At 41.5% G+C, this 22,699-nt stretch overlaps 4 protein-coding genes across 4 annotated transcripts; 2 read left to right on the top strand and 2 right to left on the bottom strand.

Annotated features, from left to right (window-relative positions):
• Positions 1 to 3,157: 3,157 nt before the first annotated feature.
• On the top strand, positions 3,158 to 7,990 carry MELLADRAFT_74124 (uncharacterized protein; the record flags this gene model as incomplete). The annotated part of the gene is made up of 17 exons (XM_007405725.1): positions 3,158 to 3,216; positions 3,310 to 3,324; positions 3,387 to 3,654; positions 3,742 to 3,865; positions 3,940 to 4,088; positions 4,186 to 4,914; positions 4,956 to 5,828; positions 5,892 to 6,056; positions 6,117 to 6,210; positions 6,518 to 6,707; positions 6,799 to 6,939; positions 7,008 to 7,145; positions 7,217 to 7,369; positions 7,434 to 7,504; positions 7,578 to 7,638; positions 7,714 to 7,797; positions 7,882 to 7,990. The coding sequence occupies 17 exons, from the start codon at positions 3,182 to 3,184 to the stop codon at positions 7,988 to 7,990; spliced, it is 3,399 nt and encodes a 1,132-aa protein (XP_007405787.1).
• Positions 7,991 to 9,172: 1,182 nt separating this feature from the next.
• Positions 9,173 to 10,331, bottom strand: MELLADRAFT_59931 (uncharacterized protein; the record flags this gene model as incomplete). Its single annotated transcript, XM_007405499.1, has 7 exons — positions 9,173 to 9,236; positions 9,324 to 9,396; positions 9,464 to 9,539; positions 9,622 to 9,635; positions 9,722 to 9,891; positions 9,971 to 10,171; positions 10,312 to 10,331. The coding sequence occupies 7 exons, from the start codon at positions 10,329 to 10,331 to the stop codon at positions 9,173 to 9,175; spliced, it is 618 nt and encodes a 205-aa protein (XP_007405561.1).
• A 543-nt stretch (positions 10,332 to 10,874) lies between these two features.
• On the top strand, positions 10,875 to 11,452 carry MELLADRAFT_31422 (uncharacterized protein; the record flags this gene model as incomplete). The annotated part of the gene is made up of 3 exons (XM_007405726.1): positions 10,875 to 10,947; positions 11,030 to 11,123; positions 11,338 to 11,452. Coding segments are annotated over 3 exons (282 nt in total), but the record flags the coding sequence as incomplete, so codon positions are not given.
• A 1,856-nt stretch (positions 11,453 to 13,308) lies between these two features.
• On the bottom strand, positions 13,309 to 15,464 carry MELLADRAFT_102769 (uncharacterized protein; the record flags this gene model as incomplete). Its single annotated transcript, XM_007405498.1, has 4 exons — positions 13,309 to 13,638; positions 13,723 to 13,883; positions 14,037 to 14,709; positions 14,856 to 15,464. 4 exons carry the CDS (start codon positions 15,462 to 15,464, stop codon positions 13,309 to 13,311), a joined length of 1,773 nt encoding a protein of 590 aa, XP_007405560.1.
• Positions 15,465 to 22,699: the final 7,235 nt, after the last annotated feature.

Below are 22,699 nucleotides of genomic sequence, written 5' to 3'. Positions count from 1 at the left end.
TGACGTTTACCTATATTTCGATGTGAGTCAATTTCACATTATAAGAAGTCTGTGCATTATCCACAGACTGACGTAAAAAGGCAATTTTTGCATTAGGACCCCTTCCCCTCCTCAGACGAGACCAAGTCTGATGATGCGAGGTCCTACCCGTGTCTTCACTGCCCGTAAGTGAACTATTTCAGACTGCCCAACGATTCCTTTGGAGAAAATGAACGCTGATGGTATCTTTGTTCACATACAGGGTTATCCTTTCGATAAGCGGTCGTCCAAACTTGAATTTGCACAAACATCAACGCAAGTGCCCCGGCTTGCCACTTGCATGGTACAACCATGCTCCTGGTAGCATTGAGCCGGAAAGCAATCCGATCGTCGCCGCTGATCGCAAGAAAGAATTGCGAACCCTCCTCATTGGGGCCGTCATCAGCAAGAACTTGCCGTTTTCTATTTTCGAGGGCGTCTTGATGCAGAAAGCCCTCCGAGCGATTGCTCCCTCTTTTTATTGGCCGGCTCGGATGGCTCTCAAAACGGACTCAGAGGCCCTTTATTTGGACCTTGAACAGAAACTCCTGGACGAGGTGGCTTCCGTAACCGGTTCGATCTCGACGGCCACGGACTGTTGGACCAGCGCCAACTTCTCGCATACGTACATGGCTATAAATGGATTTTTCTTCAACCCCGAAGGAAAGTTTTGTCGAAGACTCCTCGCGTTCAAAGTAAGTCACCTTGTGGATTAGTAAGGTTAAGTCTTTTGGGAATTCTGCCTAACAAACGCTCTACCTGCAGAAACTCGAGGGAAAGCACACCGGGGAGAACCTGGCCAAGGTTTATTGGAAGGCGCTGGAACATGTTGGCGCCCTCCGTAATCACTACTCTATTACTGGCGACAATGCGTCCTCGAATCGTGCGATGGCTAAGCTCCTAGGCGACCGTTATTCCTCCATTGGGATCCACTGGCCCTTCGAGTCGAGGTTCCATGGCTGCATGTGCCACGTGATAAATCTGGTTGCGAAAGACTTTTTGGACGGCATGGGCCAGCTCACGGACGAAGATATTGCCGCGTATGAAGCCTCTGGCATGGCCGAACCGCGCCATACTTTTGAACCCGACGAATTACCTTGCACGGGAGACTACAACGTCACTGTACCTGATCACTTGGCTCAACACCCTGAATCACTTTCTCAGGCCTCCCTTGAGGTACACGGTCCAACTCAAACCCAAGACACGGACGTAGACCTATTGCACCTGTCTAACAGCAAGAACATCGAGGCAGAAGTTTCCAATTTAGAAGACTCGCCCACGGTCAACCTGACTTCCCGCAAGAAAAAATCAACCATCGTCACTCGCATACGAGCTTTGGATACTCACATTCGAAAGAGTCCTCAGGAACTCGAGGCTTTCATCAAAATCCGGGATGATGTTCAAGACCCCCAACTTCTGCCTCTCAGCTGCCCGCCTACTCGCTGGAACTATTTCTATTATGTTGTAAGTCAAGTTTTTCTTAATTTTTAATTGGTGCCGTTCTGACTTTGTTTTCCAAATCAGGTTCAACGCACACTCAACCTCAGAAACTCCCTTGAAATCTACACTGCCGACCCGAAAAGGACCCACCTAGCCATCTCAAAGTCGGACTGGGCAACTATCGAGTACATGCAGCCTGTTCTAGAGATGTTCGAAACGGCGACTCAAATTTTTCAATCTAACGATGCAACTAAGCAGTTAGTTCTTCCTGTACTCTGGGCGCTTCAAACCGTTTTGCAGAAACACCAGCGGGTTCCGGGGGCTTGGGGGCGAGCTTGCAAAAAAGCTGAAGACAAGCTAGTCAAGTACCTTGACCTCGAAGAGGGAAACCTGCAGACCTTGGTTGCCACGCTCCTCGATCCTGTTCAGCGAGACTCGATCTTTCGAAATCATGTAGCGGTTGAAGTCCAGGCCAAGCGGTGCCTTCGAGACGAGTACGACTTGTGGAAGCCCAGCCCGACTGAAAGTGGGCGCGAAACTCCTCCTCCTGTCCCTGCGGCTCCGAAAAAGGGCACCCACAAGAAACTTCAAGAAATCTACTCGCTCTTGGGCACCTCGGCGATTCCACCTTCGAGTAGTTCCGAGGAATATGACGAGGTGACGCGATACTTACAACGGCTGGATCCTGTGCTCCCCAATGAAAGCATTGGGGAGTTTTGGGTGGTAAGTCGCCCTCATCACGATTCGAAGGTGCAGAAGAAAGCTGACCAACGTTCTCGTCATTTCCCAGCGCATGTCCAAACCTTCGGGTCTCCCGGTCTTGGCCCAGATTGCCTTGCAACACCTCACGATTGCGGCAGCCGGCGCCTCGGTGGAGAGAGTGTTTTCAATCTCAGGCAACATAGCTGTGCCTTCCCGAGGTCGCCTGGACCCAGAGACCATTTGCCACCTGGTACTGGTTCGACACTGGCTCTCAAACTGGGAGGCAACTGTTAATGTGGAGGAGGTTGCGTAAAAATGGATCTTTTGTTTCTTATTTTGTTTGGTAGAATTTCAATATAAAGGTTTTCAACAAGCCCCTCCCTCCCGTTTGGTTCTCCTTGCGTTTCCTTTGAACATGTGTTTACCAACTCCCCTTTTGTTACCTACTTGTGTTTCCTATGAACCGTGCTTGACCAAATGATCATCCCCACTCTGACTGACCACACTTGTCTAAGAAATGGCCAAGACTGGCCTATTTATTGTCCCTTCCCCAGTCCTTTCCGTCCGAGTGTACTCAGTCGGAATGAGTACACTCGCTCTGATTTAAACTGAGTATACTCATAGTGAGTAGACTGTCACGTGAGTCTACTCACTCTGTGAGTCTTATTACAACCGTAGTACTTACATGCGGGGGAGGGCTGAGTCTCGAACTCATGCCGGACTCTACATCAATCGAGGAATGGAGTCCGGCACTCTCTCTATAACTCACATGAGTCGGTACTCAATGGGAGTACCGACGATGCTCGCGCGGGAAGTGAGTCGAAGTAGACTCACTGCTGCACGCCGGTAGACTCTACCGGCGTGCCTCGGGCCCGGGCTGTCCCGTCTGGCGATTGCCAGTCCACGACGCGTGCTCCGCCCCGAAACTGGAGTGTATGCGTTCCGCAAGTCGAACGCGTTGCCAATTATCACTTCTCATCACCACAATTGGCTTGAAGGAACTTTTTTTTACTTTACCATAATGCATATCCTCGAATTGATTCTGGATGGGTTCAAGTAAGCAATTCAATTATCTATATCCAAATTTTTTCTTACGGGCGATTGACTCGATGTCTAAACTGACTATAAACTTTCTCGCGTGTACGATAGGTCTTACCCAGTTCGGTAAGTGTTTTACCTTCCAATTGATCAGAGAACTGAGACTCATACCAACACAATCCGAGTAGGACGACAATCAGTGGATTCGATCCTTCATTCAATGCAGTCACTGGATTAAACGGTTCAGGAAAATCCAATATCCTCGATGCAATTTGCTTCGTATTAGGAATCACAAACTTATCAGCTGTTCGTGCTACAAATCTACAAGATTTGATTTATAAACGTGGTCAAGCTGGAGTCACAAAAGCTAGTGTTACGGTTGTGTTCGATAATCGAGATAAGACGAAGGCACCCGTTGGATTTGAGCAATATGCAGAAGTCACGGTCACTCGGCAGGTTAAGCATCCATATCATGAGCTTTTCTTAGTATGAATTTTGTTCTGTAATTGATGTTACCCTCTATTTTTTCTCCGCCTCTGATAGATATTGATGGGAGGCGCTACCAAATACCTCATCAATGGTCATCGCTCGACTCAAAATTCCGTTCAAAACCTATTCCAATCTGTTCAATTGAATATCAACAATCCCAACTTTCTCATCATGCAGGGTCTGTCTTGTCCCTTTTTCAAAATTTAACTCTAGGACTTGCATCATTGAAGCAGAGCGATGCTTTGATTATAGGTAAAATTACAAAAGTATTGAATATGAAACCTCAGGAAATCTTGGGTATGATTGAGGAAGCAGCTGGAACAAGTATGTTTGAAGAAAGGAAAGATAAGGCTGTAAAGACAATGGCAAAGAAAGACAAGAAGATGGAAGAGATTCAGGAGGTCTGTACAAGTGTTTCATCCTGTCCCTTTTCCTGAAAAGAAGAACACTCGCGAGACCGTTTAACTGATCGAAATTCAGGATCTTTCGTGATCATAGTTATTGAGAGAGGAAATCGAACCAAAATTGAATCGTTTACGTGAAGAGAAGAGAACCTACCTGGCTTTCCAACAGAACGAAGCTGAACTTGAAATTTTGACCAGATTATGTATTGCTTGGGATCATTCTCAGGCCACGAGAAGACTGAAAGATATTGTAACTCAGATGGATGCCAAAACGGATGAAATCCAGACCATCGAAGAGTCTCGTACACAGTATCATCAGGAAATCAAGACGATGGAAGACGAATCAACTCGGATCAAACGTCGAATGGAGGCAGAGTCAAAGAAAGGCGGCAAAGTTGAGAAGATGGAAAATCGTTTGAAAGAGATTGCGACCGATCTTGCTCGTCTCAAGACTCAAGTTGAACTCAGTCAAAACACACTTAAGGACGAACAAGGAAAGCTGAAAGACCTAACTAAGGCTGAACGCGATCTCACAATACAATTGGACGAAAAAAAGACAGCTGGAACCGAAATCAAAAGCAAATTTGCGGATCTGAAGTCTGAGTTCGATCTTTCCTCGGCTGATCTCAAGAAGGCAGAGGAATTGCTACAAACACTGGTCACTGGCTTGACCACCGATGAATCTGAAGGTGCGAATGCCGGCGGATATATGGGTCAACTAGCTGAAGCTCGCCAACAGTCTGCTGACCTGGCCTCCGAAGCTGAACAAGCTAAAGCCAAAATCGGCCGTTTGAACATTGAACTGAAGGAAAAAGAACCAAGAGTAAGAAACTCGAAAAGGAAGGTGGAGGAGCGGTCGTCGAGCTAGAGAATGCCAAAGCCCAGAAGGCCAAACTCGAAATGGCAATGGAAAAGATGGGTTGGGATGAGAATATTGAAGTTCAGTTACGTACACGGCGTTCGACCGAGCTAGATCACGTTCGCCAGCTTTCAGAGCAGGTGCGGCAGATCAGGGGAAGACTTTCTCAGCTAGACTTTACATATTCCGATCCGGTCAAAAACTTTGACCGCCGCAAGGTCAAGGGGTTGGTAGCACAATTGATTACCGTCGACCCATCGAGTTTCACTCATTCAACTGCTCTCGAAGTTTGTGCTGGTGGTCGCCTTTACAACGTCGTTGTTGAAGACAACGTGACTGCATCTCAGATTCTTGATGGAGGTCGCCTGGCTCGCAAAGTAACGATGATACCTTTAAACCAGATCCGAGCCTTCGTCGCATCTGCAGCCCAACTGACGGCAGCATCTACTGCTTCGAATGGCTCTGCCCAGCTGGCGCTCAACCTGATTGGCTATGACGACGATGTCTCTAAAGCGATGGAATTCGTTTTTGGCAATACGCTCATCTGCCCTGATGCTGATACAGCCAAAACAGTCACCTTTAATCGAAACGTCAAGATGAAGAGCGTCACACTCGATGGTGATATTTACGATCCGTCAGGTACACTATCCGGTGGCTCGAAGCCTTCGACTTCCGGAATCCTAGTGAAAGTACAAGAGCTGAAAAAGGTTGAAGACGCACTGAAACACCATCAAGCCAATCTTGATGCCATTGAAACAGAATGGCACGCTGCGAAGACCAAGATGGCGACATTCAATCAGACAAAGAAAGACTTGGACTTGAAAACACACGAAATCACTCTTCTTGAGGAACGGGTCAAGGAAAGCAATGCCACACGAGTAAGTGAGTACGCCTCCTCTAAATGATGGTGGAGGTTGACCTCTTGATAAACAACTTTTCAGATCATATCGGAGGTGACAGAAATCAAAAGCACCTTGGCAGAGTTGAACAAAACTATTGTGACCTGTAAAGAGAAGCAGAAAGCCTCTGATGCTGAGTGCAAACGGCTCCAAAAGGAAATGGACGATTTCAAGAACAATCGAGATTCCAAGTTGAAGGAAATCAAGGTTCAAGCGCCACTGTTCATTCTTTTCTAGTATTCATACTAACTGCTAAAATTTCAACAGGCTGATATTACTCGAAAGAAAGCCAACGTTAGCAAAACTGCAAGTACTGTAAAAGCTATGCAGCGTGATGTGCAAGGAATTGACGCGGAACTGGGTAGCTCATCTTGTCATTAACATCACATCACTACCATTCAACTGATAGAGATATTGTAACTGATAGATCAGATGCAGATCGACATAAATGCCGCTAAGAAAGATGCAGAGGAAGCCAGTGTGGCGGTAGAGACTGTCAAACAGGAGTTAGAAGAACTCAAGATAAAACTCAAAAAGACTAAAGTATGTGGTTTTAGAACATCATTCATTTTCATTCTGAACCAACTTTGAATCCACTCATTGTGATCATCTGCAGGAAGAACACGTTCAGGCCGATGCTGAGTACAAACAAGAGACTCAGAGACTAGATGGGTTTAGAAAAGAATTGGCAGCGATGGAAAAGGCTAAAGAAGAGATATCGAAAGCGGTTGGACGAGTGGACTCAGATATTGCAGCCGTACAACACAAGTTGGATTTATTGGCACGGGAACGTAAAGGGGCGCAAGATGTAATTGACCGGATTGAACACACGCACGAGTGGGTTGAGGGTGCCAAAAAGTGAATACTGATAAGGATCTGATGATATCCGCATTTTCAGGATGCTTGTTCATCCTAATGTCTGGTATTGATGATGCGCTTTTTGACACAGATTGTTTGGAGAAGCTGGAGGCGAATTTGATTTTTCTGTTCACCGAATGAAAGAGAAAAAGGTACAACTTGAACGATTAGAAGCTGATCAACACAAACTTAAGAAAAAAGTTAATCCGAAGGTCTTACATATGATTGATAGGTGTGTTCATCAGGATCGGACTCTTCGATAGGAGAATACTTACGTGATCTGTGATGAAATTTTGATAGTGTTGAAAAGAGAGAGAAAGATCTTAAAACGATGCATACGACTGTTATAAAAGATAAGGGGAAAATTGAAGAAACAATAGCTCGTCTAGATGAATATAAACTTGAAGCTTTAACAAAAGCATGGCAAATCGTCAATGGGTCCGTGATAAACCCCTTTCTCCTCTTAGCCAAACCAATCCACTCATTTCTGCAAGGGTTTGATATTGTAGTGAATTTGGACAAATCTTTGACACACTCTTACCGGGTAATTGGTGTGAGCTTCAACCGACAGAAGGAAAGACTATTTCACAAGGTTTAGAAGTACGAGTTAGGTTGGGCTCGACATGGAAGTCGAGCTTGACTGAGTTGAGTGGTGGTCAAAGGTCAGATTCCTCAAAGTTGAAATCAGAGACACACAAAACCATATTTACACTTCCAATCATGTAGATCTTTGATAGCGCTTTCTCTCATTATGAGCCTTTTGAAGACACATCCTTCGCCGATCTATGTACTCGACGGTGAGCACGGACATCCGCATACACCAACCCCTGTAAACAAAAGAGCTGATAATCCACTTTGTTGAATACGCAGAGGTCGACGCTGCTTTGGATCTACAGCATACTCAGAACCTTGGTCTCCTATTCAAACATCGGTAAGCCAGGCTTTCCCCAAAAGACTAAAAATACGTAGACGTCTTTTGATATTTCTTGTTTGGTTCGATTCGTAGTTTCAAAGGCAGTCAATTTATTGTTGTCTCTTTGAAAGAAGGCCTATTCACAAATGCGAATGTACTCTTCCGCACACGGTTCAGGTTAGTCAAATATTGAAGACCTTATCTTTTGTTTTCATCTGGCATGAAGGCTAATTATTACATTGGGTATATAATTTGATGTAGGGATGGTACATCTGTTGTTGAGCGAACCGTTTCTCGATCTGCATCTGCATTGTATGCCAATGATAAAGAGAATGTGAATGGTTCGGGTGACAAGAGTCGCAGGAGATAGATAACATCTACTAAAGCATAAGTATTTGTATATGGTTTTTTTGGTTACTTGCTTGTTTCTATAATCTCACTACATATTTCAAAATTGAAGCATATTGAAGTGCTCTCTGGGATTTTCTTTTCTTAATTGTAGTTTCAAAATTGGTTGAGTGATTGTGATTAAGGAACGTTTTTAATCGGTAAATACATTGTAATTCTAACTTGATATATTGTTTCGATTATCAGCAATTCTACTGATAAGATGTTTTGTAGGACAGCTGTGCATACCACTTTTCAACATTTATTCTTATATACCCTGTCTTCTACGTTGTTTTGTAATATGGATTTTTTTATACTGAGTGCTTGTTGAGTATTAGTACGCCATCTGATCTATCAGGCGCTAGTAATCAGCTTGAAGGTGGAAATGTCAAATTGACCCTATCAACCATGCAGAACATGAATGTTGACAATGATAGGATGAACGTTAAAGGGGAAGTTTGGTCTAGATAGATTTTTCTGGCTTCTTCTGATAGTGTCTTGTCCTCAAGTCTGGGCCCGTGCAATCTTCCTCTACATCTCATCTTTGAAAAGCTCATTGGAAGTAATTTTGAAGGATTTCTGTGACACCCAGATTCTCAGCAAGTGTTTGTAGAGCTTCTTAAACTTGAATGTGCATGTATAGAAAGGTCCTCCCAACAACTCAACTATGTAGCATTTTCCTTCTAATAAAAGGACCAAATCCTTGTCCTTCTATATCAGACTGAGATACATCGTCATTCTTTTGAAATATCAATGCTACGAGTGTATACAAAAAGATAAATTTATCGCAATCGAGTATTGTTCCTAGCAATGTTGAAAGCGGGGTGTGCCCTATGCTCACAACAACTCTAACGCCAATAATCCCTTGCCACAACTGTTGTCTTTCAACAATCTCATTTCGATATATAATCAAGCAATAAGAACCAGTACAACAGAACGTTGTCTTTGATATAGACTTATCAGAGAATCCATCTCTGTTCTCTGTTCTGTTCTTTGTTCTCTTCTCCCATCTTTCCATTTCAAGAAAAAAAACCTTTGGTAAAATTCCCACACCATTTCCTCATCACAACATAATACAATTCACAACGTCTTCTTTTAAGCAAAAAAAATAAACACGATTTAAAACTTTTTCTATTCTTTCTTTTGTTCAGTTGGTTCTTTTTATTTATGCATAGATAAATGAAAATCTTGATAAGATATGAGGAATAGCAGCTAATTGAGGACCATACCTATAATAAGAATAAATAAACAAAAAAGAAGATCAATTACATATGAATTGAAACCCAAGTTTAAATGATTAAGAAGAGGATACTTACCGCTGAGGGTTATCATACAACTCAAAGAGTGGAATAGCCAATAATTTCATATTCTTTGGAACCGATAAAACCTCTATACAATCACGAGTAAATCTCAGTCAGATGATCGCGTTCGTACTGATTTTGAAGGATCGACTTACTCTTCTCTGGTAATTGAACCAGGTATAGCATTTTACATTCTTTGGGTTTGGTAATATGAGCCGGAACATAAGGATACTGAATAAAGAATCAATAAGGGAAAGGGAAGTAAATAAGTGAATCAGAACGCGTTCAGTGATTAAAACTTAAATTCACGCACCATAAAGCTCTCGTCTATTTCAAAAAAGATCGATCGAACATGGATGAATAAAACAAGTTAATCAATCAACACGAGAAAGAGAAAGAAAAACAACACTCACAATTTGGTCTCCACCATTGTGAAAGACAATCACCAATTTCCCAATCTTTTTGACCTTGAGCACTAGTAAGTCCAGCCCCAAACTGACCAGGAGGAGGAGCCAATCTTTCATCTAATCTTTCTTTTAAACCTTCAATATCATCTTCACCTGGTCTTAAATAATCACCCGGTCTATTCCAATCCCCCAAAAAGCTCTATCACTTCAGGATATACCAGCGAAGAATGACTAGAAATCGAAAAAGAAACTCACAATTTGAAAAAAGCATTAGCGATTTGAAGCATAAGCACATGAGGATGACCATGCTCGTGTACTACTAGGATTCCTTCTACTGTACGTCTCATCCCGAAATCTTCATAATTGTTTTGTAATCTTTGTAATCTAGAAGTCACAGATGGATCTTCTTCTGGTTGTGCTTCTTTTGTTGAAAAGGTATAATTCGAAAGTGGGTATCTGAGATGAAATTGTTTAGATCAAGTTAAAATAAAAGGAAGTCATTAGTATCACTTTATGATCTGATGGTTTAGGGTCTTGAGGTTGGGTTTTTGAAAGTGAGGAAATTCACATGAGGTTTGTGAGTTTCGAAGACTGACAAGGTGACAGTTGAGGTCATCGTTTTTGAAGTTTCTTGAAAAGCTTTTCCTTTGAGATAAGTCGAGGTTTGTAGTTTGAAGTTGATGGATGTTAGTCGAATGGTTCAACAGATGAGATGGTGAAGTGATCGTGATGATGATGAGAAGGATGGACAAATGCTAATAGATAGATCATGGGATTATGAGGGGATATGCTTAGTTCGAGATGAATTGATAGGCCTATAAGAGTATGCTTATAACCTACTAGTTATGAACTGTCAACAATTGATCAGATGAGAAGAAATTTAAATACTCTATCCGATTCCCGGCGACATGAACTCAATTTCTACTTCTCATTCTCATTCTCACCACAACCACCACCACCACAACAACAACCACCTTCAAATCAAACCAAAAGAACAGAAACTTACCAGTCAAACCATCTAATCACTAACATCCTCAAATAATACCATGAAGAAAAAAGGAAGCTCTTCTCGTTTCCCAGTGGTTGAGTGATTTGATTTATATCATACCACTCCAATCGATGAATACTAATTCAAAGAAACCTTTAAAAAATCCAATAGGCACGAATCAAAAAGATTATGCAAGCAGATGAAGATGTAGGAAAAGTAGCCCAAGCCACTCCATTATTAGTTTGTAAATCCATCTCTCTCGCTTCATCTATCTTTCTTTTCAACAAATCATTAATCATTTTTTTGGTTCTCTTGTTCTTAAATAGCAAAAGCAGTAGAAATGTTTATGGAATCACTTGTTAGAGCTTCGGTTTATCAAGCACAAAATCGAGGTTCAAGAAAAGTTCAAGCTTATCATCTGTTTGTTGATCTCTCTCGTTCTCTTCGCGTCCTTTTTTTGTGGAAAAGTCTGAAGGAGATACCAAGATAGATATCGGCTTTCTTTCCTGTGATATCCGAGAGGGTTTTGTTCAAAAATCAAAGTGACTGACCTCGAATGACTTTCTTTCCGCTTTGAATCTTTCAAACCTCACGTTCGTCCTACTATCCAACCTCAACGCGCCAATTTTAAAAGTAAACAAGCAGTAATGGTCACAGAGGCCTTTGATTTCCTCAAAGACATTGTCGAAAAAATTCCAGATCCGACCACAACAGCTGAAGAAGACATAAAACCACTCAAACCAAAACCGACGACTTCACGTGCCAAGAGGACAAAAAAACCAAAAAAAGACGAAGAAGAGAAAGAAGAAGAGGAAGATGCAGAAGAAGATGAAGATGAAGAAATGGATGTGGGTGGTAGTAATGCGGTTCCTAATCATGAATGTAGTGGTCCAATTGAGGAAGAAGAAGAAGAAGATGACGAAGAATATTATTAAACTTTCTTTCGAGAGGGTTCAATGATGATCTTTTTGGGGGTGTTGAGGTTCATCATTTACATTTTTTTAGTAATTATTTAACCTGTTGATTTGTGGATGATTAGGTAAGCTTGATGCTTTCACAATCCCACCCAACCTTTCATTTTTATTCATGGTGGACATTTACTAAGCTCTTGTGATTGATCCAAAATTGATTATAGATGCAATTATTTCGGAATCCGGAATGTGTGTATGTATGTAGACCTAGTAGATTATCTTTACCCATGGACTTGTATTGAAGGAATAAGATGAAACTACACATTCATGGTGAGACACCAACACAGTATCAAGATGGAATGTGGGTAGATGACATTTAAAATCTGAGATTGATTTGTTTATCTTAACCTGATTATCCATGTTGTACACTTTGAAGGTGTTACTTAAATCAGCTGTTCTGCAAACTTGACCAAGTCTTGGTGCGCTTAGGTGAAAACATAACAATTGATGTCTGAGGCATGAGTGACTTGCCCCTGACCCTCAACTTTTGGGGTGGTAGGTTGAGAAACTTGGAGGCAATAGATGAAGAACATCCGCTAGATCTTAGCTATGCGTTCAATCTCAAAATCTTTTAATTTCTCGAAATGTGGTTCAGCAAACTTACGAAGACACAGTATAAAAATACTGGAAAGGAAAAAACGCTGCAAGGTTTTTGGGCGAAATCCCAAGGCTAAGTGCCTAGGGTGATAAAATTGCTTGATAATAAATGAAATCTCCCTACGGGGTGGCTAGCGGACAAAATGAAACATAACCAACAAACTGAAAACGCAACTGCTAACACAACCAAATTCTCCTTCGTCCCCTCTCCTAAAAATAGAAAAAATCTTTTTAAAACTGGAAAAAAGAGAGAAAAAAGATTAAACACTAATAATCAAACAAAAAATATCAATACTAAAAATAAATGACCAATAATAAGATAACCACAATAACACTAATAAAATAATATGTCAATAAAACGAAACTAGACTTCAAATTTTCCAATAACAAAAACAACCTGGCATGAAAAGGAAACCAAAAATAAAAATAAAAAATAAAAAGACTACCAATGGGAATAAAAAAGGGTGGGTGGGTGCAACTTGAAAGTAAAGCACTATAACTGAAGAGTGATAATGAACTCGATGGAAAGAAATTCGGTGAAATGGATTGAGTGGTAAACAGCGTAATGACATCATTGCTGTAAAACGAAATGATAAAGGAAAACCGACCCGTCAGCAAATGTACCGGTGCATTTCTTACAAGTCCGAATTTCCCACATTCCCATCTGTTAATTACGAGTCACCAACAACTAATATTAACTTGTCCTCCACTGTTGCCTTATAGGTACATTATGTTACTTTGTTATCTTATATTGGTGTTTATTTCCTAATTGTTCTTTCTTATATTTTTTATTATGTCTTTAGGTTAGCTCTAAGGTCTGCATACCTAAGAGTCTGTGGAGTAGATTGCTAATGCTCAGCACTGTTTTAATAGGTTCATTTATCCGACATTCTTCTTTCTATCATTGACAAAAACATTCTTGTAGATGAATTGTGATGAATCATCATCAACCACAATTATATACAAATTTCAATTTTGTCCATCCACCCTAGTAGATCTGTTTCTTTCTTGGTCTTGTTGGGCTCCTGGGTCTTCCCTCAGGATACCTTGAATTTTTTCTTGTCTTCCATAGTATCTAGTTCATCTGCTTCATCATCTATCCTTGGCCTTTTGGCTGGCAAGGGTAAAGATCCAGATTTACTGGTATTGGGTTCCTGTGCTAGTCTAGATCCTTCTTTAATCATGTGATCTTCAATCACCGGAAGAACAGCAGGGCTGTTTTGGTGAATGCTTTGATCTTCCCACCAGAAAACGTGTTGACTAGTAGTTATTTCTGGTCCTATAGCTGTCCGACATACTGGACAGTTTGCATGTAATTTTGATTGATCTGTAGATGAGACTTTACCTGAAAATTCATTGGTCCATTTCTTTAGGATAGAAACAGAGAAAACAAAAGCAAAAAGTATTTAGCTTGGAAAATGATGAGAACTTCTTATACTGTGGTCACCTACCATTAAACATTTATGATGAAAGATGTGCTTAGGGTTACAATCTAATCTTAAGCAATGTTCACCAAGAACAAATTCATTTAAGCAAATTGAACATTCTAATCCTTCTTTGTTGTGGTTCTCTGTTTTGGAATTTTTCAATGGGATATATTGATGTATTCCATCTGTATAAAATAGGAAAACCAAAGATCTATATCAACAATGATCTTCCAACTTTAGCCAAGAATTGTAAAATTCAAATATTCTGGGAGTTTTGGAAACTCCCCTAGAGTTTATGGATTGGGAAAATAACAAAAGTGATTTAAAGATCAACTTACCTTTGATTTTCAGTCTTGATGCCAGGTATTGACGGGTATCTTGGATATAAGGACTGGCTTTCAGTAAAAGGTTGATAACAAATCTTCTAGCATAGAGAGATCTATGATAATATGAGATATTTAACCAATAGTCTTTCAATTGTGAAGGGTGGGTTTCCTTGTCTTGCGCTTCAAAACAATCAATGATGTACTTGTAGTGTCCCAAAGTGACTGGTAGTAAATCTTTGAAAGTTAATAAAAGGTTTGAGATAAATGGATCAGGATTTCCACTTGATAAATATCGTTCGATATCATTCTTGACCACTTCTTTATACTTCATTTGTTTACTCATTGACTTTCGGATTGTTTGAAGTTGAGGACTTCCTAAATTGGATTTCCAAGCCTCTCTGAGCTCCTCGCAAGATGAATAAAGATGATATAAAACTCTATAAGTCCATTTCACTTCTTCTGTAGAATCAGGACTCTTCATCATATGTCCCAAACATTCATTGGCTAATGACATCGATTTTTTCAATTCAATTGGACAATCAACTTGAAGCAGACTATCATTAATCATTTTGAATTTTCCGCTTGTCTCGACCTGGTGAGTTCTCTGAGACCATTTATTGATCCTCCTTAACAATTCAACTCGTTGTAAACCTTCGAGCAGAGCTGAAAGGTGAAAGTTTTTGTTCTGGTCATTTTTTTTGGAAATGTTATGTCTTGAAAAATTCAACTCACATGGATGGATAGCTTTGTCGACGTCGGAGATCCTCAAAGCCCTTTCTAATTGGGAGAACAAATCAAAACCTGATGGTTGTGCCAAAATATAACACGTACAAAGATCAGAGTCACGTCTTCTTCTACATCACCAAAGGTAATATGCAAAGTAAAAACCGTACTTTGGGTTAAGGAGAGCTCCAGTCCTGCACGACATAAAGGACCTTCCTGTATATGGTTACTCAAAAGAGGTTGTCTCGTTTCTAAAGAATAATCTCGAAGAACTTTAAGAGCACCTAAGACCCAAATCCTCTGGATGATATTCAACTCTTCTTTTTCCAATGACTCAGCAGCGTGATAGATGAACTTATTTTCACTATTTATAGGAGTCGTATTACTAGATATAATGACTTCAAGTAAAGCTCTTACATCACTGAAACTGAAAGTATCAGAGATATCATCTATTTGCCAAGAGATTTCACCCCAACGTTGAAGTATTGATAATTTCTTTCGTTTACGATCTTTCGGTCTCATTACTTTGGATGTACATTCCTCTTTCAATTTGACTTTGGATTCGATCATTGAGTTTATAGGTTCAAATGTTGGTAAGGTTTGAAGTTTTTTTGATAAGTGTTCTACTGTGAAATATGACTTTGATCTCATGAATCCTTGTCCAACACTTCGGCTTATTATGACGGCCATTAACCAGAGGCAAACAAATGTCTCCATAGTAAAAGAATATTAAAAATTCCTTATGAATTAAATGATCACGGATCAAAGGTGAAATTAGAACTGAGGAAGTTCCGCTTTTCCCCTTCATTGCCTGGCATGAATAGGTGTACATCACCAAAAGTTCTCTTGACGTACAGAGGATGAATCGGCTCGCGAAATATAGTAACTCTCATACATAACTGCTCTGGAGTAGTCCTCATTTATGTCATCATATGTCTTGCCGTCGTTTAAACATGTCCCAAGTGGCTTGAAACAGGCAGACCTTGCACAGATTGTGTGGTATAGTGTACTTCCATTGCAACACCTAGAAATATTGATGACACGATAGGCAGCACACCACGTTTCAGTGAACTTCACCAAGTCCCTCACCGTCGCCTCACAAGGACTGACGGTGAAGGACTTGCTCAGTTTGACATGTTGGAAATGGATGAAAGATAAACGTTTTCTCCTCATGAAACCGCAGCATGGACTTGGATTTTGGCATATCCCATGGGCGTCGGTAACAACCGACGCCCAAGATATAAAAAAGAACATCAATAGATGTGCTTGCAACCAGGTTCAGAGTTCAGTGGCAGACATTGTATCCAATCAGATTCTCTTTCCACAAATCTCTAGCCTTGGAGGCATATTTCTTTGCCAACATTGGTCATCTTTCGGGAGGTGGTGCCGTTACTGACACTTTATCTCATCAGATCATGACCCAGTCTTCTGAGACATTGCACGAACTACGTTTCCGTAAGATCGTTTGTGACTCACTGCATGAGAGGTTCAGAGAAAAGAATCAAATACATATGCAAGCACTTCAATGAAAAAATCTCATAAACAGCGGTGATAGGTGCTTTTGCGAGTCTTGCTGATGTGATCTACTCACAATCTTTGGGGCGAGAATGAGCAGGAAGTAACTTGATGAATCCATTTCCTTGGGAGATGCGAGCTGCTTATATATGCGAGCGTCTACAAGTGAGGTACGAATAAGGAAATAGAGAGATACAATATGAGGCAAGGGATTGCCTAGGGATGAAGTACAACGATCGGTAAGAATGGCCGGATCCGGTATAGCTGGATCCGAGCTACAATTGGTAACAATAGTGATCGGGACGGATCTATGCGAGATCCGTCTTCTTGGAAAAGCAATATAGAAAAGAAAACAAAAGAAAGAAAAGAAAATAGAAAAGAGAAAGCACTGAAAAGCGCGTCTAGAGAGAACCAAAGGAATTAGGCGGACAAAGAGAGAAATCGGGAATCACATCATCCCCTCTGTAAGACTGTAAACTTCCTAGTTTACTTGTTTGCCTTTTCCTTTCAGTTGGTAGCGTCTGCCTTTTTCTTGTAAAATAAGGTATTTCAAAGATTGTAATTTGGTGAATAATTTGTCAAGAGTTTCTGGTGCAATATCTTCGTTGATGATGTTGAAAAGGCTACTGGATAGATCAAGGTGTTTGACGAGATCGTCTTCTAGCTCGCTGGTCTCGATCGTGTAATCGTTGAGATGCGAAGTAGAACTCATCCGTTGTGCCTTTAAATTTTTTAAGTCGAGAGCCATTAACTTTAGCATTGAGTACATGACCGTTTGAGGTCATTAGTTCAAACGTACCATTTGGGAATGCATCTTTGATAATAAAGGGTCCATCCCACTTGGGATGCAATTTTGATGGTCTACCTTCAAAACATCGGAGGACTCGGTCTCCTGGTCTGAGGTTTCGTTCTGTGTAAGATTGTTCTGTTTGAGCGTATCGTTCTCCAGCTCTATCATTGAGAAGCTTAATGAGGTCTTCTCGTGTATTTCTGAGTTTATGAACTTTGATATTCCGTTGCCTGTGGATTAGTTCGAGATTTTCTAAGGAACTATCAAATGTGAGACTTACAGCTTCGGATTGTAGCCGGGCTTCTTCTCCATAAGCCATGAAGTAAGGGGAGGCTTTCATTGAATGGGAGTAAGAAGCGCGGTAAGCGAAGAGACAAGAATTTAAGTAGTCATCCCATCGATCTTGATTATAGGGACTACAACACTTACGAACGCTGTTCATGAGGGTGCCGTGGAATCTCTCAATCAAGCCGTTGGCTTGCGGGTGATAGGGTGATGTTCGTACATGTTTTATGTCGAGACTTTTGAGAAATTCTTGGAATGGTTTTGAAATGAATTCGGAACCGTTGTCCGTGACAATTTCATCCGGGACTCCATGGTTGAGTACCATTTCTTTGATGAGCTTGATTGCTGCGTCCCCTGAAGTCGTCGTCAGTGGCTTTGCGTACGCCCAACCTGTTCCATAGTCGATAGCTGTGACAAGGTATTGGTTGTTGTTAGCAGTTTTCACAAGCGGTCCAACAAAATCCATGCCCCACTTACGGAAGGGTTTACCTCGGGGAATGACTTGTAAGGGTAAAGCTTGCTGTTGGTTGGGTGCCGAGTGAACTTGGCAGGCGGCGCACAAGCTGATGGCCTCTTTTACGATTCTCGAGATGGAGGGAAACCAATAACGCTTTCGTACGGCGTCGATGACGTCTTTCTCATTCCTGTGTCCAAGATCTTCATGGATCTGAAAACAGATGGCCTCGGCTTCTCTTAAGCTGGTAGGTACAGTTAGTTGGTCAGCGCTGAGGTCATCAAGATTAATTTTTACCAATCTCTTTCCATCAATCATAAAATCTCCGGTTCCAATAGTGTTCGGATCGACTCCAGCTTCAAGTTTTAATTTAAATTCGATCAATTGATGAAAGGGGTCTTCTTGATCATTGATGTTGAAGAGAGGGTCAGCTGTTTCGGGAGGATCGGCGTCGGAGGAAGTATTAGGTTTTCTTGATAAAGAATCGGCCGCCAATTGTTCTTTTCCTGGGCGGTAGATGATATGAGCGTCAAAGAATTCTATTTCATCTACGAAACGGGCTAATCTTCTGTTAACATGTTTTTGAGTTTTGAAATATTTCAAAGATTCGTGGTCGGTGCGGACTAGGACGGGCGAACCTTCTACGAAACCACGGAAGTGTTTCAAACCGTGAATAATCGCGAGGAGTTCGCGTTCTTGAGCACTGTAGTTTTGTTCAGTTTTTGATAGCTTGCGTGATTCGAAAGCAATAGGGCGGAGGTTACTGTTTTTAAGTTGTTTTTGGTAGTTGTTATAGTCGAAGTTGCCTACTTTAGGGACTTCGAAACTTGAATCTTGTTGCAACACGGCACCGATGTTCGTTCCAGAAGCATCGGTATCCAGCACGAATGGTTTGAATGGTGTTGGGTGTTGGAGAGGTACTGTTTCTGACAGTAACTTTTTGAGTTGGTTGAAGGCGTTTTCTTCTTCCTTCCCCCACTTAATCGCAGTTCCCGGCTTGGGAGATCCTTCAGTGAGCTTGTAAAGCGGGGATGCAATTGAAGAAAATTTGAGAATAAAACGTTTATAATAAGTACAGAGATTTAGGAATCCTCGTACTTGGGAGATGTTGGAAGGGGACGGCCACTCAACTATCTTAGCGATTTTTTCGGGGTTTGTCCTGATGCCGTTGCCGTCCACAATGTGTCCGAGAAAGAGTAAGGATGGTTTACCCCACTGACATTTTCTAACTGATACAACCAAACCTTCTTTTTGGAGGATCTCAAAGACAGTCTTGATGTGTTCAATATGATCTTGTTCATTTTTCGAGTAAATAATGATGTCATCTAAATAAACCAAGGCAAATTTGTCAATTACGTCTTTCAATACATCATTCATCATTTCTTGGAAGGTGGCTGGCGCATTACATAAACCGAATGGCATTACTTTCCACTGAAAGTGTCCTTGTCGACAGGTGAATCCTGTTTTTTCTTTATCTTCTGGGGCCATGGGAATCTGCCAAAATCCGGATTTCAGGTCGATTGTGGAAAAGACGTTTGAGCCAGACAAAAATTGATAAGCATCGTCGATACGAGGAAGTGGATAGGCATTCTTTCTTGTTACCTTGTTGAGTGCCCGGTAGTCAACACAGACTCTTGTCGAGCCATCGGCTTTCTTAACAAGCAATAAGGGTGAGCTCCAGGGAGAATCGGTGCGTTCGATGATGCCTTGTTCCAATCCTTCTTTAACAAATTGATTGATAATTTCGTGTTCTGCTGGAGTGTGTGGGCGACCGTGAGTCTTAATAGGTTTACTATCTCCAGTATCAATGTAATGCTTCTGCTTACGATCTTTGATAACCAATTCGTCCGAGAAACAGTCGGGAGCGATGACTTTTGCTTCTCGTTCTAAACCTTGGCCAAAATTGTTATTGTCAATTGTAAATAATTTTGGTTCGCCTTCTTTAGGTTGGATGTCAAAGATACCTGAGAATTTCTTGACAGTATAAGTTCCAGTATCGAAATCAATCAAAGGCTTGTGTTCTCGGTGCCAGGGTAATCCTAAAATAAGGGCGATATTAGGAAGAGGAAGTATATAAGCTGAAACGGAGAATTCGAAGGTTTCAAGGGTATCCCTATGATACATTTCGGCTTGAAAAGTGGCAACTTTGGAGACAGTTTCTTGGTTGCCGTTAGCCAGGCGTACTCCTTGAGCTATAACATCTTCGATTTTGATTTTCCTTGGATTCAATTCTAACATAGTTTCGACTTGATCTGAGGAGATGTAATTACCGGCAGCTCCAGTATCCATAATTGCGTCTAAAGGCATGTTACGCCAGTGGCACGGGTAGATTGGCAGTGATGTTTTGCCAGGCCCTTGGTGCGCGGCGAGTTCCACCATACTCAAGTCAATAGGAGTTGGTGGGTTGTCGATAGCTCGGGCTTTGAGTTCTTCATAGTTCGTCATATCAGACGTGATCTCAAATTCGATTTCGGAGGGGTGTTCAATGGCCTTGACACTTGAATCTTCATCATCCGGGGTACAGACTGAGTCGAAATCGTCGTCTGCGGCTCGGCTCGTGTAGGTGGAGCTTAAGATTCTGTTCCAGCCTTCCACACATTCGAGTTCCTTTTCACCTAGGGCCAGTCGGTCAATTTCAGCAATAGGGGAATTGAAGGGTACCCGAGTATGTTGATAACCATCAATTAGGGAGCGATCTAGTTTGAATTTCTTCTTACTTGGATCCTTGTTGATGAGTTCTTTGATATTGGCATAGTAGATATCGTGTTTTCCATCTGGGTCGTGTGCAGGGAGGCGCTCTGATTCGGTTTCTTCATTGGTGGATAGGGATCTCTTGAGATCGGCTTGGTCGATGCGAAGTCCATCTAAAGAAAAGTAATCGATTCCTTTAGAAACAGTAGGGGGGCTATCTTCGTTACCATAGGCTCGACAGGACTTACAGCATCGGAATCCACTCTTGAGTTCATCCTCCATTAATTTACCAACTGCTTCACGAGCTTCTTGCATTTCCAACAAGGCCTTGGAATCTAACCTTTCTAACTTCTCTAAATAAGTCTTCTGGTAGTCAGCTAGTGATTCACGACCGTCTTCAGTAGGTCCGTCAAGGCTTTCTGAAGATTCTCTTGAGGCGCCTAGCATACGTCCTTCAGAATCAAAGAAAGGCGTGGTGAATTCAGCTTGTTCTTGTAATTCAAAATCTTGAAAGGGCGGAATGAACGAATCAAGAGAGTGGGAAGTGGATGGAATAGGAAAAGTAGGATCATGATCGATCAGTAATAAGTTTGGCTTGCGTCTATCTCCTGAGAAGTTGTGTCGTTGTTTTTGCGAGTTAGGCGACTTGTTTTTATTGCGAGGGCAGGCGTTCGCGCGATGTCCCTTGCCGTGACAGGAGTAACACTCGACATTGGCGAGATCGGCCAAGTCTAGGTCCATCGGACCAGAGCTGTTTGTGACAGCATGAGGTTTGCCAAAGCTAGACGAAGGTCGGTAATGGTGACTGTGGCGATGAGAAGGGTTAAATTGAGGTTTCTTCTCGTGATTCTTTGAAGTCGAGGGAGCCTTATCATCCCAATTCTTGTAGCTGCGATGGTTGATCTTCGCACTTCGCTCTGCTTCTCTTGCAGCAGCGTACACAAGCTCCATGTCTTGCTTCTTGCGTAGTTCTTCTTTGTTGTTAATTTTGTCTCGGTAATATTCAGGGAGCTTGTCGAGGAAAAAGAACTTGCGCTGTTTGAAGTTCATTTCATCCTCAGGCATATGAGCCATGATCTTACGGAACCGTAAAATATAATCGTGGATGTTGTTGTTCTTGAAATAACAGACCTTCAATTTTTCTAAGTTTTCTTCAATCATGAGGTCGAAGTTGTAATGTTCAAGGAATTGAGTTCTAAAGTCTTGATAATCGGTGATTGATCCACCTTGCTTGGTTCTGATACCGTGCCAAAACATGTGGGTTTCTTCATCTAAGTATGAACCCAACATTTCACCCCAGGCCGACTCTGGGTATCTATGCATCTTAAAATTGGATTCCAATTCCGAGATCCATAAATTCGCGTTATCGCCAGGGCCGGTGAACTTTCTAGGTTCGGCTCGAAAGGGATCAGGTTTGTTCGGGTCGCTAGCACGGTTGGTATGTTGGTGTTGATTGGCTTCTAGTTGGTGGATCTGATTAGATTGCTGTTGGTAAATCAAGTGATGTTGATTGCGAAGTTCAGCAATTTCGCGAGCATGATTTTGAGCGTTGTTTTGAGTGTCGATGTTGACTTGCTCAAGTTGAGCTCGGATAAGACGCAGGTCTTCAGCTGGGATCGAGACAAATCCCAAGTTTTCTTCCATGGTTGAATGAGATTCTGTTCGTAAAGAATCGGAAGGGATTATTAAAAATTATTCTTTAAATAAGACTTGATCAGAGTCTAAGGGTACGTACGTTAATTCTTCAAAAAGAATGTTCAATGATTCAAAAATCGAGATATAAAGGGTTGGTAAAAAGCTTTTGGTTTAACGGTGTTAATAGTAGGTTTTCTGTGTGTAAGGGATAGGAAAGATTTCTTTTAATGAGTTCTAACTAATCAAGGAAAGTGTCGAGAGGAAATAAAATAACTAGCTAGGGAATTTTAAGGCTTACAACGAGTTGTTAATCTGGGTGTGAGGGTTTGTTGCTTCTGGGTAAGGTTTCCGGTGAGGATATCTGTGAACGGAGAACGAAGGAACACAGAGTTTGGAGAAAAACAGAACACAGATTAATAACTAAGCTTTCTTTGATATCAGGTATGGCGATGATTTAAAGTTAGAGAGAAAAAGAAATAAAGAACACACAAATATATATTTGTGATCTACTCACAATCTTTGGGGCGAGAATGAGCAGGAAGTAACTTGATGAATCCATTTCCTTGGGAGATGCGAGCTGCT

The sequence above is a fragment of the Melampsora larici-populina genome (assembly GCF_000204055.1).
Source record: "Melampsora larici-populina 98AG31 unplaced genomic scaffold MELLAscaffold_4, whole genome shotgun sequence".
NCBI lineage: Eukaryota > Fungi > Basidiomycota > Pucciniomycetes > Pucciniales > Melampsoraceae > Melampsora > Melampsora laricis-populina.
This window is presented reverse-complemented; position numbering and strand designations above follow the sequence as displayed.